Genomic DNA, 17,200 nt, shown 5'->3' with positions numbered 1-17,200 from the left:
GAATTGAGTAAAACCTACTTGATAGGAACTTCATAAAATCTCTAATTCAAAAATAACATGTTTTGAATCGAGTAAAACCTACTTGGTAGGAACTTCACAAATTATAAACATGGAGAATCATGTGCCAATTAAAACTATAATACTATTATCTTAATCTTAAAATTAAAAGGAACTTAAATTGGTTTCAATCATTGAATTTCTAGATAGAGATAGCTACTCACAGATGGTCATGAGGCAACCAAATAATGAAGTATCAAATATATATAGATAATTGGTTATTCAATCACTCTTTTTCACATAGATATCATAATATAGTTAGGATATATCTTCGATTTAAAAAAATTCGGACTTTTGTTGTATGCTTATAATAATACATTAAGTGTGTGAGGCAAATCATAGGCTGGGAATTTGTTTCATTGAAGAGTAAGGAAATAAGGTAGGGTAAGGAGAATATGACATGTTTGGTTAACAGCTTATAATTGGTGATATGTACACAAACCTGAAACACATATATATGATAGCAAAAGGAATATCATATGCAACCAACATCACAACCGAGTAGTTTTCTCAAATTCATTTCAATTTCATCTTCACTAGCAGAAGCACAAAAAGGGTGTATGAAAACAGATATGGAAAGAACAACAACAGCAATGAAAACCTTTGAATGCAGCCTGCCTCCAAAATCACCAATCTTAAGAGATAGAGCAGCATCTTTCTCATCATATCTCAACCCCCAAAAGCCAAACACTCGCACACTCGAAGATCCCACATCTGAGCTCAGCATATTCGATGCACACAAATATTTCAACGAATTGACCAACAATGAGAACATCCAAAAAGTCACAATCAGCAGCAACAACAGCAATAACAACAACAACAATAACAACAATAGTAGAGTCTCACCTGTGGTGGTTAACCTAAACAATGAAACAGAGCACATTGTTATACCAGATAACAGAAGATACTCCTCTGCTTCTTCCACGGTAGATAGTTATTCAAACATCAGAAACTATAGAGCGCGTTCCTTCCATACGGCAACACCAACAGCTTCATCAGAAGCTAGTTGGAATAGTCAACAAGGTTTGTTATCTCAACCAGCAGGTGCTATTTCAGTTAACATAAAAAACCCTTCAAATCCAATCCCTAACAACAACAACAACACGTTTAGAACATCACTTTCCAAACCGATTTGGCTTTTAAGGAGAAAATGTCCTTGCACAGGCAAAAAATCAGTTCAAGTCAAAGAAAAAAAGTCAACAGCATTACCCAAAAACAGTATCAAAATCCCTTCACCAGTTCCGCCATCACCACCACCACCACCAATCAACAATTGGGTTAACAATAACATGGATCAAACACAAACACCGAATCTTGTAACTAAATCTCAAAGATTCCAACCAGTGGTGACAACCGTAAGAGTACCTTACACCGAAGGGTTTACATTCCCAGTGTTAAACCCTAATTCAACTTCAACAACAGCAAAACTCAGTAACGGTGTCGTTTTGGAAGATCCTCCTCGAGAATCACTAGAGGTTTTCCAACCACCGGACGAACTAAAAGTGGATATGAAATCCCTAAATTTCCCCTTCCCGCCACCTATGTCGCGAATCATCGTTGACGACGGCGACGCGGCGAGTGATGCGAGTTCCGATTTGTTCGAGATCGAGAGTTTCTCAACCGCGACACAATCTTCATACGCTGCTGCAGCTTACCGGAGAAACAGTAGAGACTCGTTTGACGAAGGATCGGTGACAACAGCAATGACGGAGTGTTACGAGCCGAGCGAGGCGAGTATTGAGTGGAGCGTGACAACGGCTGATGGATACGACGAAAGTATCTACAGCGGTGGCGTTGGTAGTGGAGGTAGTAGTAGTGGCACCGGCGGCGGCGTGACAGCGGAGCATTGGAAGAGAAAGGGAGGGAACGGTGGTTTGTTAGTGAGCTGTCGGTGTGAGAAAGCGGTTAGTGTGGGGCCACAGCCAATAAAATGTGAGGGACAAAGAGGGGCCACGTCAGCATGGAAAAACGTAAATGGAAGTGTAAATAGTAGGGCAGGGGGTGTGAATAAACCACCACTTGCTAGGTCTTCTTTATCTCACCGAAACAACAACAGCAACAACAACACACCTCGTGTTACCTCTTTTTCTTTTGCGACATAATTCATGCACCCTTACAATGTTGCATTACTTAATGCACGGTACGGGAACTCTGTTTTTATGTTTCTTTGTTTGTTTCTTCAAATTCTTAGGCTCAAATATTGGTTTTCTTGCTTTGTTATTCTTTCTTCTATGTATACTGTGCTCGTTTTTTGTTTCATGGATTTGTAACTGGTAACACATCATGTAGCCACGTTGAGCTACTTGTATATTATATTTACGTTTTTTCCCTTCTATAACCAGATACCAAATTAATTAGTACTATTAGCTAAAACAAGTTTGGCTTAGGATGAAAAGACACATAACATAGTATCTTTTCCATTGTCGATTAAATATAAATTATTCTTTGCACCCTAATTTATCCCTAAAGGAGTTATCCCGATTCAAACGATTCTCAAAAATCTACCATTTGAGCACACAATAATTTTTTTCTTCAAATGATTGCTCTGAGGAAGAACTGTGCAGTTCAATTGTGAGCTCCTTAACTAGTCATAGAACCTTAAGTATAAGGTTAAGGTGTAACAAAAAAATGCATTAAAATATAATAAAGTTAAGAAGATAAAGTATATAAAATAACTTGATTGATTTTATGCGTAAAAAATTTACTAGTAATATTTGTAGAAGAAATTAGCCTACTGATCATAAAATTGTGGCCTATAGAAAATGTTTCATCATTCAGATACTTATGCGAATAGTGCATGAATAATTCACCTATTTTAGAATACATGGATATCTATATCCGAGTTACTATTTCTTTTTTTTTAACGTGTTCAATTGACTCTATTCTTATGTGCACAATTTTTTCGGTCCATAGTTTCACAATCTTCATCCTCTTTGTTTAGTGAAGCTATTGACACAAAATATGGTCATAAATTCAAATTATTATGTCTTAATAATGTGCTTTGACTATGTCTAAAGTATATGGACAAAATATTAAAATAAATTAAAAAAAACTAATATATAATAATCGTAACCGGTAGTAGAAGCACAAATAATACGTATGACTGATATACGCGAGGAAAATATAGAATTGAAAACTTATGAGAAAGTAATGTGTGAATTGCTTTACATATACATAGATTCTAACCGGGGAAAAAAAATCCAATAGTCACAACACAATATAAAGGATATGGAAAGGTCTATTCAAGCAATACTATCAAGATAATTTACATTACACTAATATTTTCACTTGTGTCTTTGCAGAAGTTATTTGATTTTGTGGAACCATTCTTCAGTAAGGCTGTTGAATTTTCCCCTATCAAATTATTGGAATACTCATACGAAGTTTGTAATGATAGCATTTCAGGAGAATATAAGAATGGTTTTGGAGGATATGCTATCGACTCAAGTGGTCCTTGTAGCATTTCTATTACTCTATTCATCGATGGTCTATCTGATGGATTTGTTTGAATGCACCATAGACTAATCATAGTAATCTTTCTTATCAAATCCCTTTCTTCCTCTGAGTATGCTAAACCGTTCACAAGGTTATGGCTTAACTCAAGATCCTTATAAATCCAATCTGCAAAGTACATTTCAGAAGTACACGATCCACCAGTGTCATAATTTTTTCTTCCACCAATAATTTCTAGAATCAACATACCATAACTATATACATCAGACTTGTGAGAAATTGCACCAAATGTTCGACTAAATACTTCAGGAGCTATATATCCTATAGTTCCCCGTGTGCCAAGTATGGACACAATACTATCATTCCTTCGACAAATTTGAGCTAGTCCAAAATCAGAAATTTTTGGACAAAAATCTTCATCCAAAAGAATATTCTGAGGTTTGATATCAAGATGCAAAATTCTTGAAATACATCCTTGATGCAAGTAGTCTAGCCCTCGAGCGATTCCTACTGCAATTTGGTACAATGTTTTCCAATCCAAATTACAAATAGCATCCGGAAATCCATTTTTGAAGATATACTTGTCTAGTGAACCATTGGGCATGAATTCATATATGAGTGCTCTTTTATTCTCATAACAAAAACCCACTAGTGAGACAATGTTCACATGTGAAGTTCGACTAATGCTAGCAACTTCGTTTATGAATTCTTCTCCATTTCCCTTTGACTCGTTTATCATTTTCACTGCCACTTGACGACCATCAGGTAAACTTGCTTTGTACACAATACCATATCCTCCTCGACCTAATTGATCTCTGAAAGAATTTGTCATTCTTTTCACTTCTGCGTATCTATATTGCTTAATTGGTACCGACAAGTTATAAGTTTGTATAAAATCCTCCACATTGTAGTCTATAGATTTCCTTGTACTTCTGAAGATCAACCTCTTTACTGTAATGGAATACCTCTTACGTTTACAAATAATCACAATAAATATTACAATTCCAACACTAAACATTGATGCCCCTGCATGCCATAAACAATAATGATTTTATTGTGTTGTCACAAAAGTAAAATTATTTTTTATAATGGATAAACATATATACCTGCAATCCAAAGAGGTCTAAACCCTGCTGTTTTAGATGTGCCTCCACCTCGTCCAAGCAAAGTATTGCCTCTTGTAATTAACTTCACCTTGGATGAAAATTCGGGAACTCGTCCAGATAGATTATTATCAGAAACATCAAGAAGTCGGAGTTGAGTCAAAGTTGCAAGACTATGTGGTATTGAACCTGTCAAATTATTGCCACCAAGATTCAAGTTCACTAAACTTGTTAAATTGGAAAATGCCATAGAGATAGTTCCTGTTAAACTCTGATTCCTCAAATCAATGGTCACAATTTTTCCACTTTGACACATAAACAATGATCCCTCTGAACAAGCATGGTTTACTTCACTTGAAAGATAAGCAGGATATCCAAAAGCTTCAAAAATTTGAAGCAAAATCGTGACCCGTGGATCACATGGTCCAACGCAAAAGTTGTTATCTTCCCAAGTTGCTTTAATATTCTTAGGAAACACAGGCACCGGTCCCTGAAGCAAATTATCATCTATTGAGATATTTTTCAAGGTAGAGAGAGGGAACAAAGAAGGTATAACCAAACCAGTTAAGATATTTGAGTGAAGTTGCAAATCAAACAAATATTTGGAACTAGACAAGTTAGGAATTGGACCGGTGAAGGCGTTGTTGTGAAGCCATGCTTGAGACAAGAACTTCATTGATGATATCACATCAATGGAACCTGAGAACCGGTCCATCTTCCCTCCTTGGTTGTTGAACCGTAAATACCTTACGGCAGATTTCCCAAGAGACACCGGGAGTGTTCCAGTCATGTTGTTGTGAGAAAGAAAAACAGTATGCAGACTTGGAAACCAATCGAACATTTCTGATGGCAAGGTTGCTAGGATATTTGTAGCTTCGAGATCGAGGGTTTGCATCAATGATGAATCTCTTAAATTCTTAGGGAATAACCATGGTACGAGATTCAAGTTATTACTGAGGTTTAGCGTTCTTAGATGTGGTAGCCCGCGAAAGCAATCCTCTGGAATGGAGGTGAACTTATTGTGACCAAAGGATGCAGTTTGGAGAAGGGAGAGACCAAACAAATTAGGGAAAGGACCTGTGAGTGAGTTGTTGTGGAGATCGATGTGGGTGAGATCAATAAGAGAGTCGAGATCGGGAGGGAGTGTTCCAGTGAGGTTGGATGATGGGAGTGTGATGGCACTAACTCGACCTGACATGCAAACAACGCCGTTCCATTTGCAAAAGTGAGTTTTGTTAGACCAACCTGTTGGAGTTGGGGTGAGAGCTTTCAAAAGTTGAGACATGTAATCATCACCTTCATCTGCATTAGCAATGGCAACAACAACAACAGGAATGATGAATAAGAGGATGGATAACAAAAGATAACGTAATGTATTCATGGTTGAGTTATGATGCATGAGTTTCTTATTAAGAGTCAAAAATAACACCAGTGTTGAGTTGAATCAATGTACTAACAGACATCAAGATTCAATTACTAAAATTTTATATAAAATTGCATCCGCGTTAATCTCGATTGAACTGCAGTCAACGAAGGTGAGCCACTGTGTTAAAATATTGCCTCTCAACATAGGCGTGGCCAAATATATATTCATATTTCAGTGTGTATACATTACTTGGCCAACCATGTTATAAGCTTTTTGTCTCAATCCAAAAAATATATATATAAACAAGACACATTAATGACCAATCTACCTCATATATATATATATATATATATATATATATATATATATATATATATATATATATATATATATATATATATATATATATATATATATATATATATGGGATAGGATCAAATCACACCAAGGTGTCAAAGTTTAATTTGACACCAAATCTCAACCGTTAAAAGAATTGATCAAACGGTGATACTAAATAGCCTATTTTTTAGGAGAAAAATATGCTATATATATTTTTACTATTATTTTATTTCATTTAGTATCACCATTTGATCAATTCTTCTAACGGTTGAGATTTTGGTGTCAAGTTAAACTTTGACACCTTGGTGTCATTTGATCTTATCCCTATATATATATCTGTGTGTGTGTGTGTGTGCGTGCGTGCGTGCGTGCGTGCGTGCGTGCGTGCGTGCGTGCGTGCGTGCGTGCGTGCGTGCGTGCGTGCGTGCGTGCGTGCGTGCGTGCGTGCGTGCGTGCGTGCGTGCGTGCGTGCGTGCGTGCGTGCGTGCGTGCGTGCGTGCGTGCGTGCGTGCGTGCGTGCGTGCGTGCGTGCGTGCGTGCGTGCGTGCGTGCGTGCGTGCGTGCGTGCGTGCGTGCGTGCGTGCGTGCGTGCGTGTGTGTGTGTGTGAGAATTAATTTTTTTCTCATATTTTACTTATTTGGTATGAAACTCTGACACGCCAATCAGAAGACGTGTACCCGCACCGGACACATATTGGACACTGACACGCGTACGACACATGTACGACACGTATCAGATACCTTTTTGAAGTGTCACATAAATTGGCACATACATCAGTTAGATGTCAAAAATGCATTCCTTCATGGTGAGTTTCAAGAAGATGTATACGTGATTATCCTTCCTGGCATAAAAATTGCAAAACCAAACCAAGTTTACCAACTCAAAAAATCTTTGTATGGACTCAAGCAAGCAAATAAAAAGTGGTATGAAAAGCTAACTTTCACTCTCATTCATAATGAGTTCATTCAAACTTATGAAGACCACTCATTATTCATTAAGAAATACATTAAATCACTCACTGTACTTCTAGTTTATGTTAATGACATCAACGTTGTTGGTAATTCTTTGAATGAATTTGACAAGATCAAATCAGTCCTACACCATCAGTTCCAGATAAAAAACCTTGGCTAACTCAAATACTTTCTTGGATTAGAAGTAGCTCATTCCAAGAAAGACATTTCTTTTTGACAAGAAAAGTATTGTCTTAACCTCTTATCTGACTCAAGATTAATTGGTTCCAAACCTGACAACACACCTGCAGACCCATCAATCAAACTATTCAATGATAACAATTTACCTCACATGGATAATTCAAGTTGTAGAAGATTAACTGGGCGCCTCCTCTACTTAATCTCAACGAGGTATGACATTACTTTCGTCACACAACAACTAAGTCAATTTCTCAACAAACCATTCATCACTTACATCAAAGCTGCCACAAGAGTCCTTCGATACCTGAAACAAAGTCTTGCCCAAGGCCTCTTCTTTCCTCGTGACTCATCTATACCTATTACGGGTTTTCCTGATGTTGATTGAGCAGGGTGTATTGATACTCGAGGATTTATCTCCGATCAATGTTTCTTAGATATGAGAGAGAGAGAGAGAGAGAGAGAGAGAGAGAGAGAGAGAGAGAGAGAATTTGGGATAATGAAGGTTTAAGGGGAAAATAAAAAGAAATAGAGAAGATATAAGTGTTGTATATTTGAAAAAATATTCTAATGTCCTTATAAATAATGACATTTTTAATTAATTTAATTCTTTTAAATTCAATTAAATAACTCTACTATTTATTTTTAATAGAATATATTAAACAAAAAATATTTTACAATTTTAATATTGTAAAAGGCTAGTTAATTAATTAATTTTCTATTTTAAAATTGAGTTGAAAATTGTAATGAAAAACGTTAAGATTATTGGAATACATTCATCGGTGTTTATACTTTGGCAATTTCTTTTTACATCTATATACCTTTTTATAAATTCATGGTGAAATTCCTAAAATACTCCTATATTTCGAAAGTACATATTCGAAGGCATCTTTTTCTTTAAAAAAAAGGTGATTTTGGATGTGCACTTTCGAAATAACCCCATTTTTATAAGAAAAAAAGTATTCGGAGATGCATATATCAAATAATGTCTGATGCAAAACAGAAAAACAAAGCAACAAATTAAAATTACATAATGTTAAACACGGGGTAGTTGAGGACAACACAAAATTTTGATAATGTCTTCTCCCGATCTTTGATGTTTCGCATCCAACTCGAACGGACCCTTCGAAGAATATCGTTCAAAAGTTGTCCACATAACCTTTAAATCGTCGTCGTTATTGAGCTCAAATGGGGTGAACTTGACGTTTCCTTCGGCGTCCAGTGGAGGTGAACGGTACCGAAGCTTGACCACCTTCTGATTTTTTGGATAATGCAAGAGAGAGTTCAGTGTCGAAATTAACTCTGTGAACAGCGTGTCGCGCGAGAATCTAAATTGAAGCGGCATCGAGTAACCACTGTTGAAATAGAATCCTTCTATTCGCGATTTAGCTGACATATAATTGGATGGTTGTGTAGCTTGGTCTCCAATGCGTGATTATGAAGTCCGCAGACGATCCTAAAATGCCACAAACCATCAGCTCTACAAGATACACGCAACTTAAACGGACATACACACTTTCTCGATTCCGTGTCATCATGTTTTAACTTCTGATTTTTTAGAACATACTTCCCACCCCTCTCGCATTTCATCACAACAAATGCTTTCCTTCTACTAGTGCCATTGTCGGACCTTGCTATCACAACGCCAAATCCAAGTTTACTTGCTTCATTTCGGACTAACTGTAGCAAATGTTCATAACAAGTGAAAGTCATTTCATTTGTAAATTGTGGTTGAACATCCACCGCAAGGACAATCATTTTAACATCGTTAATCGTCTCTTTAGACTTAGCATCTACTTTGACCTCTTCTAGAACCTCTAACTCATCTCGGGCAATGTTATCGGGATGCGTCATACCTAACATATGCACAAAATAAACATTCTGTCAAGATTATTTTTTGAATTCTATAACAGACCTTATTTCAGAAATGCATTTCCAAAATATGTTTGGTGGATTTCTGAAGTACATTTCCAAACTAACGTTGTTTTTTCTTCAACAAATCAGAACCAATGCAGTAAAATGAGAGACTGAATGAGAAAACTTTACCTCAAATTGTAGCTTTCTATGCTCTCCTTGATATGATGAACCACATGAAACTTTGTTTGGAGAAGAAAAAATGATTGAAATTGGTTGAGGTTTTAGAGAGGGTTTGTGTTTTGTTTGGAAGAAAATGAATGAAACTATGAAAGAGGGAAAAAGGCATATGAAGGTTTTTTCGGATATGCATTTATGAAAAAACATCTAACCTTTTACATCCAACGTTTAAATGGATAAAGGGTGGTTTCGGATATGCATCTCTGAAATAATTGATATGGGTCATTTCAGATATGCATTTTCGAAATTAGTAAAAACGTGAATAGGGTGCCTTCGGATATGCATATCCAAATAGTATTTTAGAAATATTATAGGTGTTTTCCACCCTATATGGGTGCATAAAGAAATTTCCTTATAATTTTCTTTTCACATTGTGATATAAGTCCAACACATCTGTTAAGACTGTGGTGGTAAAAAAGTTTGGATGTGGAGATACAAATGGAATATCTCTTTTATCTTCTCCTTTATTTGAATTAGGAAGAGAAGTTGAAAATATGTGGGTCCCCACGCTTTTATTCTCTCTTCACTAATTATATCCTATACCAAACTGGAGAAATGTCATGTCTCTTTTCTACTTCTCTCTTAGTTTTTTCTCTTGCACCTTCTTCACTTATTGGAACGAATCCTTAGTATTTAATGTTGTAGGAGCTATGCAAACCTATTTATTGTTGTCATTCCAAACAAAATAGTTAAACATCATGTACAAACCAAACTATTGCCCTACTCTACCCTTTAGTACATTACTTTACAACATATCATGTATAAATCCTTAGTTTTTAAAGTATTTTGAAATTGGTTTGTTGCTTTTTAACTATGTAGTTGAGATATCATATTAACATTTTTAAATTTAGTTAATTTTATAAACATGAATTGGACTCCATCCTACAAAATATTAAAGCATATGTATACTAATAGTAAATGCTAACATTTCTCACTTCGCCAGTGCAGACCTACCTCTTCGTCACCAATAGTTCTTTAGGCTCTTTAGTCACCTTCTTAGTGTTTCTAGATGATATCCTCACATCATATACTTCATGAACAATATCATCAACATAATCACCCATATCTTCACTAACCTCTTCAATCTCCTTAATGATATCTACATCATTACTAACATTATTTTGGACATCTTCACTCACAACTTTTTCAGCATCATCATTCTCTTCAATGACACCTTCAATGTCATTGACATCAATACTAACATCCTGACTAACTTTAATATCTTCATCTTCGTTGTTATCAACAATGTCATTTTTAATGATTTCTTTACAGACGCCACTACTAACATTCTTATCAACATCTTGATTTTCCTCCACATTATCATTAACATCATTCATGACATCTATATTGTATTCTTGACTAACTTCACCATTTACATGCTCATTGCCAATCACGTCTATATTTTTACTATCATCATCAGTAACATCTTTACTAGCATCTTTGTTGACATTTTCATAAACTTTAGGATCAACAATAGTGGAGGTATCATGCATGAGTTCGCTAAGACCAGTTTCAACATTTAGGATTATGTCTATAGAATTATCACTAGGTGGATTATCACATTCATTAATAGTGTCAATGGTTTGAATTAGGTAATCCATTCCATCATTTACATTATTTTTTACCTCTATTTGCTCAATTACATCTTGATCCACATTGCTAGCATTCGTAACGTTACTAGGGATCATAGGATTAGAAGAATTACCCTGGTAAATATTAGAAAGCAACATAATGAGAAAAGAAATGTTAAGTGGAACTTCATAATGAGATCTCTCAACTGAGAGAATCTTTTCAGGATCCTTGACAACTTTAATGTTCTTACGAGAAACAGAATTATCACTGGTTAGGTCAGACGTGGAGAGGGGAGTGTGATAAATAACTTTCTTTAACTTCCTATGATTGAACTCCTTTGGCTTGAATATAGGAGAAATACCTTTGAACTTATCATCAGCTTTTTCTCCAATCGTGATGCCTTTCATGAGAACACCATGGACATTCGTAAAACCTTTCATCCTTTTTTGGGAATTTTTTTCTTTATAGTCTTCTTGTCCTTACCTAAAGTATTGTTATCTTTCCTAGTTCCAAACATGGTGTCAGAGAGATTCACAATGTCAGAGGGAGATGAAAGGTTAGTGAGAGAGTTAAAGCCTAAAAATGAAAGAACAAAAACTTCATTTCTTTAATATTAATAAAATAAAACTTTTTTTTGTTGAGATGAAGGAAATAAGAGACATTTTATTGATGCAAATGGGCTTATAAGATTTCCATAACACCCGAATAAATTTCCAGCCACATGCACTTTAAATGATATAAGTCAAACACATATTTCTAAAGCTGGACTAAAATTTTTAAATTGAGTAACATCAAGAGCTTTTATGAAAATGTCAGCTAATTGTTTGTCTTTTCGAACATACTCAAGAACGATTTTATTTTCTTCTATGAATTCCTTGATGAAATGATGTCAAATGTCAATATATTTGGTTTACTCGTGTTCAATGGGGTTCTTACTTAGATTGTTAGTAAAGATATAGATGTGGTCGACAATGAGAATGTAAATGTTGAAGGTAGTCAAGAATATGGTGTACATGTCATTAATGATGTTAGTGACAATAGGGAGGAAAATCAAGATGTTGGAAAGGATGTTAGTAGAGATGTTTCTGAAGAAATCAATAAAAATGAAAGTGTTGATAACACAAAGAAGAATATATTAAAGTCAATTAGGATGTTAGTCTAATGTCAATGACATTGAAGGTGTCATTGAAGAAGATGATGAGGTTGAAATATTTGTGAGTTATGAAATAATGGTAGTAACGACATCAATGACAATTTTTATGTCATTGAGGAGACTGGAGAGGTTAGTGAAAAACTTTTCCAAAGGTTCTCATGCGATTAAATATAAGGATAAAGCGTTTTTGCATATCATAAATATTTTCTTCAAGCTTCATTATGAATAGTTCATATTCATTAGTCAATGGGTCCATCCTTTCCCTATTAACCTCAGTAGTACCTTTATGGGTAATTTGGAGGGTGACCCAGATTTCTTTAGTAGTCACATAGTGTGAAACACGTAAAAACTCATCAAGACCGAGGACGGTAGTGATAATAATTTTATCTTTCAGACTGCACTGCATTTTCTCTCTTTCCACTTTGGTCCAATCATCTTCCTTTTATTTTACCACAACGGCATTGACTTCATGTGTGGGAACAAATGAGCCTTTTTCATAGTCTTCCACATTTCAAAATCTATCTCTTCTATGAAGATTCTCATCTTCTCTTACCACAAAGCATATCAGTCTCCATTAAAGGATGGGATTTGTTAAGTTTATCATTTAAAGTCATTTCCTTTCTCCTGGGGCATTTTGTCTTGAATGAAATGTAGGCTATGATGCCACTAGTTGAACAAGTGACTCCAAACACAAGAGCGGGTGAATTGTGAAGTGTAGAAATTGTGCTTAATTTAAAAAAAAAAATCTTTAAAAAAATTATTTTAGTCCAGATATAAAGCAGCAGAAAAATAGAAAGAAGGAATTAGAGATGGGAAAAAATAAATTAACAAAAATAAAAGACATACGGAAAGAGGGATCGCACTGAAATTTATAGAGGTTTGACCTACTTCTCTCTCCAAGAATTTCTTCTTGAGAGTTACACTAAAATAATTTCTTGAGCCCATGAACCGACCTACTTTGATATCAAAAATGTAACGTCGTAGTTACGCATCTAGAATAATAATTGTAGCATTAACTTATGATATTGGATGCATTAGAAATACATTTCTAGATTTGGAAACAAAAAAATTTAAATGTAAAATGTCTAATTGATACATCATTTTTCATATTGAAATCTTCAACACACCGGAAGTTTGATCCAATGTGTCTTTAGTGTAGTCTTTTTTAGAAATAGAAGCTCGAATCTCCCTGAGCGTTTTTGGACCAAGGCGAACAAGGAGCAAGGGGCGGGGCCACTAGAGTCGTCGTAGACCCTCCCGTAAAACCATGTACCCCCAAGTCTTGCTCAAGCGTCCAACGTCGGTGGACAAACTCCCTATAGCTACGGTCGGCAATGAGTGTGGAGCATTTTCCACTATAATCTGATCGAAAGAATCACAAACCTCCCCTCGCATTGGATTAGGCAAACATAGAGTAACCATCTCAATTGAGGACACCATAGTCTGAACACCCCTTAGTAGCTAGAACGTTGGTAGCATCCCCCAAAGAAGAAATTACTAGAGTCCTTTTCATCTTTGCATTATTTCTTAATAGTTTATCTTATCTGCAAGTCAAAATAGACATGTTAGAAAAGAGTCACCAAAACAATCTCAAGGGCGATAGTCCCTGTGTCACTCACCAAAGATGATCTTTCAGGCCTCCTTCGTGCCAGCATCTACTAGCAAGTGTGTCTCTATGTGACGCTTATTTATTTCTTCAACGCCACATTAGAGGGGACAACACTGTCAATGTAGCCCAGACCCTCGAAGAAGGATACTAATTGCCTCTTCAAGTCAATCTCCACTTGAGACTAGTCGTCCATTTTATGGTGGTTCAAAATTTTTTGAAAAGTGACTCCAACATCATAATTTGGAGAACCTATTCAACCATTGATAAGGCGGCCTGGGCTCTATGATGCATACGTTGGCATGAGCTATATCATTGAGTGGGGAAACAAAACAATCTCGGCCTTTGAGATGCTTCATGCTCTCCGAATAAACATTAAACATCTTAGTACATTGTTTGAGGGATATTAGACATTGACCATGTGTCAAATTACTAGAGTTGTGTTGGGCTTTGAAGAGGTGAAAGAAGGGGGCGCAATCAAAACAACATTCTTATACTCGCACCAATGCTTAAAAAATTGATGTAAGCTCAGTTCATCAAATGCAATTCTAAAAGGGTGTTAAATAAATGATTAAGCACGCTAACCTCAAAATTATTTAAGGGATGGAAGAATCCTATCAAAGAGAATCGGCATTCATGAAGGGGAACAACAAACTCGTCAAATTTATTGCAGATCCTCTTGTGTTTCTCAGGGAGAATCACCCCCTAATCTTTAGAAGATTCCACTTCCACAAAGGCACGGTCTAGACCGTCCTAAGCAACAAAGACATAAGCAATATCCAACGTCTTTTAGTCACCAACACATATGAGTTATCACCTTTCACCTTGCGAATTTAAGGTTGAAAGTCCTTCATTATAAAGATTTTGTCAGCACATAAAAAGAATAAATACAAATATCTTCCGAAGATAGACTTAAAGCATCATTATCAAAGTACGTGTACGACAAAGGGATTCATCAAACTGTAAAACAGACAGACCAAAAGGCCATGGCCCTCTTCTCCAAAAACCCTAATGAAGAAAACAATATTAAGAGAAAGTAAAACATGGGTGTTACCTTAACAGAAATAAATCTTTGGTATCCACGCGCTGAAAGAAAGGGCACAAAAATAGTCAGAGAAGAATACATGTGCAAGGAAGTTGACAACAATGGAATAAATCTCAAACGAAGAAGAAGAGCTTCTTAAATCCACGGGCAGCGAGAAAAGAGAATATCACTTGTCCAAGAACTTCTTATTTACATTTTTGTTGTAGTAAACTATGTAATCCACAACATTAGGAAGTGTGAACCCACCAACGGTCGAGATTTTATCATGGAATGTTCAAAGTACATTAGCATCCTAAGACAGAGAGGGTATCATCATCGTCAGATATAAGGACATGTGTTGGTACTTCCTTGTGAAACATCGTTGATCAAGAGAAAAACATTTATCGTACGCATGTTCTCAATGCTAATGATGTCCCATCAAGTCCCATCACTTACTCATGTTAGCAGTCAGCCTAAAAGTGAACATGGCACAGCCTTCATTCTACAGTGTAGAAATAAGGTCTTGAGGGGCAAATGTTATGGGTCGTTCGTAAAGCACAATAGCACACCTCGAATTAAAGGCGTGCATAACATGTAGCATTTGTTTGGTGAGAAACCAGCGATCTCACACTTCAATGCATCAACTACCATCTGATCCAATCAAACAGTTGTTTGCACCGCACGTTGCATCATGCGTGAACGATTTCAACTACTCTTGATATGAAAGAGTAAAGCGCGTCATTTCAAATATTCAAATTTCTTATCGCTCTCACATTACTTCTCATTCTCTTACTGACATAAGCATTTGAATACCAACCATGCATGTCAATCTCCTCTCCGTCGTATCAGAAATTTGTTTACCAATCCAATATCTCATATCACCATTGCACCGAACATTCTGTTCCCTAATGGAACAGAAATCATGTCTTACAAGGAACAAATAAAAGGCAAAACGTGGCCTCAAATTTTCTGGACTTTGCATTATGAGAAGTAGTGTATGCCCTTAGACGTGATTATTCCAAGCGTTATAATAGACATGATATACTGATAATTTTAATTTAAAAAATTATTTGAAATTTATCAATATCTAATCAAGGTCATTTGTGGAGGCTTGGGTCTTGAGAGTGTGCTCCTCTCGAGGTCCTGAGTTCGAATCTTGCTAGGTGCTAACAATTTTTGTGTTGGACCGGTCCATACAGAGCTTTGTTCTGGATTTAAACGGAGTCCCCGCTAGTGGACGGTGGGATTGGTCTTCTTGGATTAGTCGGTCGCAAGGCCGGATATCAAAATTTCAAAATAAATAATATTATAAAGGTCCAAAATATTTAATGGTGCACTCTACATCTCGTGTCCTTTCTCCAACCATTCTACTTCTTCTTGGATTCACTGCAATTCTGCAAACACTTTTAAATGTGACTGTATTGTTAATCTAATCTAAACCATTAAAAGAAATAAATGCATGATTAAACTGAACCATTAAAAGAAGTAAATGACTTTTAATTTGTTGTGTGTCTTTGAATCTTGCACCAACAATCCAGATTTACTTGCAATCATGAAAACTAAAATGCTGACAATCCAGGTCCCTTCTCAAGGTGGGGGCTTTGGTTTAGCCACTAGAAAGTACTCTTGTATAGTGGAATGTTATTTTGAGAAGTGGAACGTTATTAGTGCAGTTCTACTCTCATGTTTATGTTTCTGTTATTTGGATCAAGCAGTACCTAAAATTGAAATATATGGACAGCTCAAAAACTTGAATACCCTCTTTACCAAGTTTGGGATTTATAGTATGATTTAGGTTACAAGGTTGAACAAACAATTCGAAATAATTATATTCTACGTATGGGATTTGATTATAACAAAACTGGTAAAACTTGTGCGTGATATCAATGATACTACCTCAGTGATACAACATGTCAACATGTTTTCCTTTTGTCATAAAATTTTAATGACTCCGTGCAATCTGATTTCCTCTAACAGAATAAAAAATCAAGTTGACCGCATGCTACCTAGTTCCCTTTCAATTTGTTTCATCTATATGTACATGGGGGGAATGGCTTGGGTAACTTTACTGTTACCCATGACTTTGTAACTTTAGTTAAAATGTTACATAAATAAATAACTAATATATATTATATTAATGTGATGAATTTTATTTTGCCTAAAGTTACCAAAGTTACACTATTGCAAAGTCACTGAAACCTGGTCCGTACATGGGAGGGTAATGTGGTCACTGAAACCTGGTCCGTACATGGGAGGGTAATGTGGCAGCAACTTTGCCTTCTAT

The 17,200-nt window shown here is 35.9% G+C and overlaps 3 protein-coding genes across 3 annotated transcripts; 1 reads left to right on the top strand and 2 right to left on the bottom strand.

Moving 5' to 3' along the window:
• The first annotated feature begins 366 nt into the window (after nt 1–366).
• LOC131623699 (protein PHYTOCHROME KINASE SUBSTRATE 4) lies at nt 367–2,370 on the top strand. Its single transcript, XM_058894716.1, has one exon. The coding sequence runs from the start codon at nt 537–539 to the stop codon at nt 2,157–2,159; it is 1,623 nt and encodes a 540-aa protein (XP_058750699.1). The 5' UTR covers nt 367–536; the 3' UTR covers nt 2,160–2,370.
• Nucleotides 2,371–3,124: 754 nt separating this feature from the next.
• Nucleotides 3,125–6,052, bottom strand: LOC131623656 (receptor-like kinase TMK4). Its single transcript, XM_058894666.1, has 2 exons — nt 4,617–6,052; nt 3,125–4,536 (listed from the first exon to the last, which is right to left on the bottom strand). The coding sequence occupies exons 1-2, from the start codon at nt 6,010–6,012 to the stop codon at nt 3,323–3,325; spliced, it is 2,610 nt and encodes an 869-aa protein (XP_058750649.1). The 5' UTR covers nt 6,013–6,052; the 3' UTR covers nt 3,125–3,322.
• A 2,789-nt stretch (nt 6,053–8,841) lies between these two features.
• LOC131623746 (uncharacterized) lies at nt 8,842–9,321 on the bottom strand. Its single transcript, XM_058894768.1, has one exon. It carries the CDS (start codon nt 9,319–9,321, stop codon nt 8,842–8,844), a length of 480 nt encoding a protein of 159 aa, XP_058750751.1.
• Between the last annotated feature and the right edge of the window lie 7,879 nt (nt 9,322–17,200).

The sequence above is a fragment of the Vicia villosa genome, unplaced genomic scaffold (assembly GCF_029867415.1).
Source record: "Vicia villosa cultivar HV-30 ecotype Madison, WI unplaced genomic scaffold, Vvil1.0 ctg.000077F_1_1, whole genome shotgun sequence".
Lineage (NCBI taxonomy): Eukaryota > Viridiplantae > Streptophyta > Magnoliopsida > Fabales > Fabaceae > Vicia > Vicia villosa.
The sequence above is the reverse complement of the archived record's forward strand: the minus strand, read 5'-3'. Positions and strand labels throughout refer to the sequence as shown.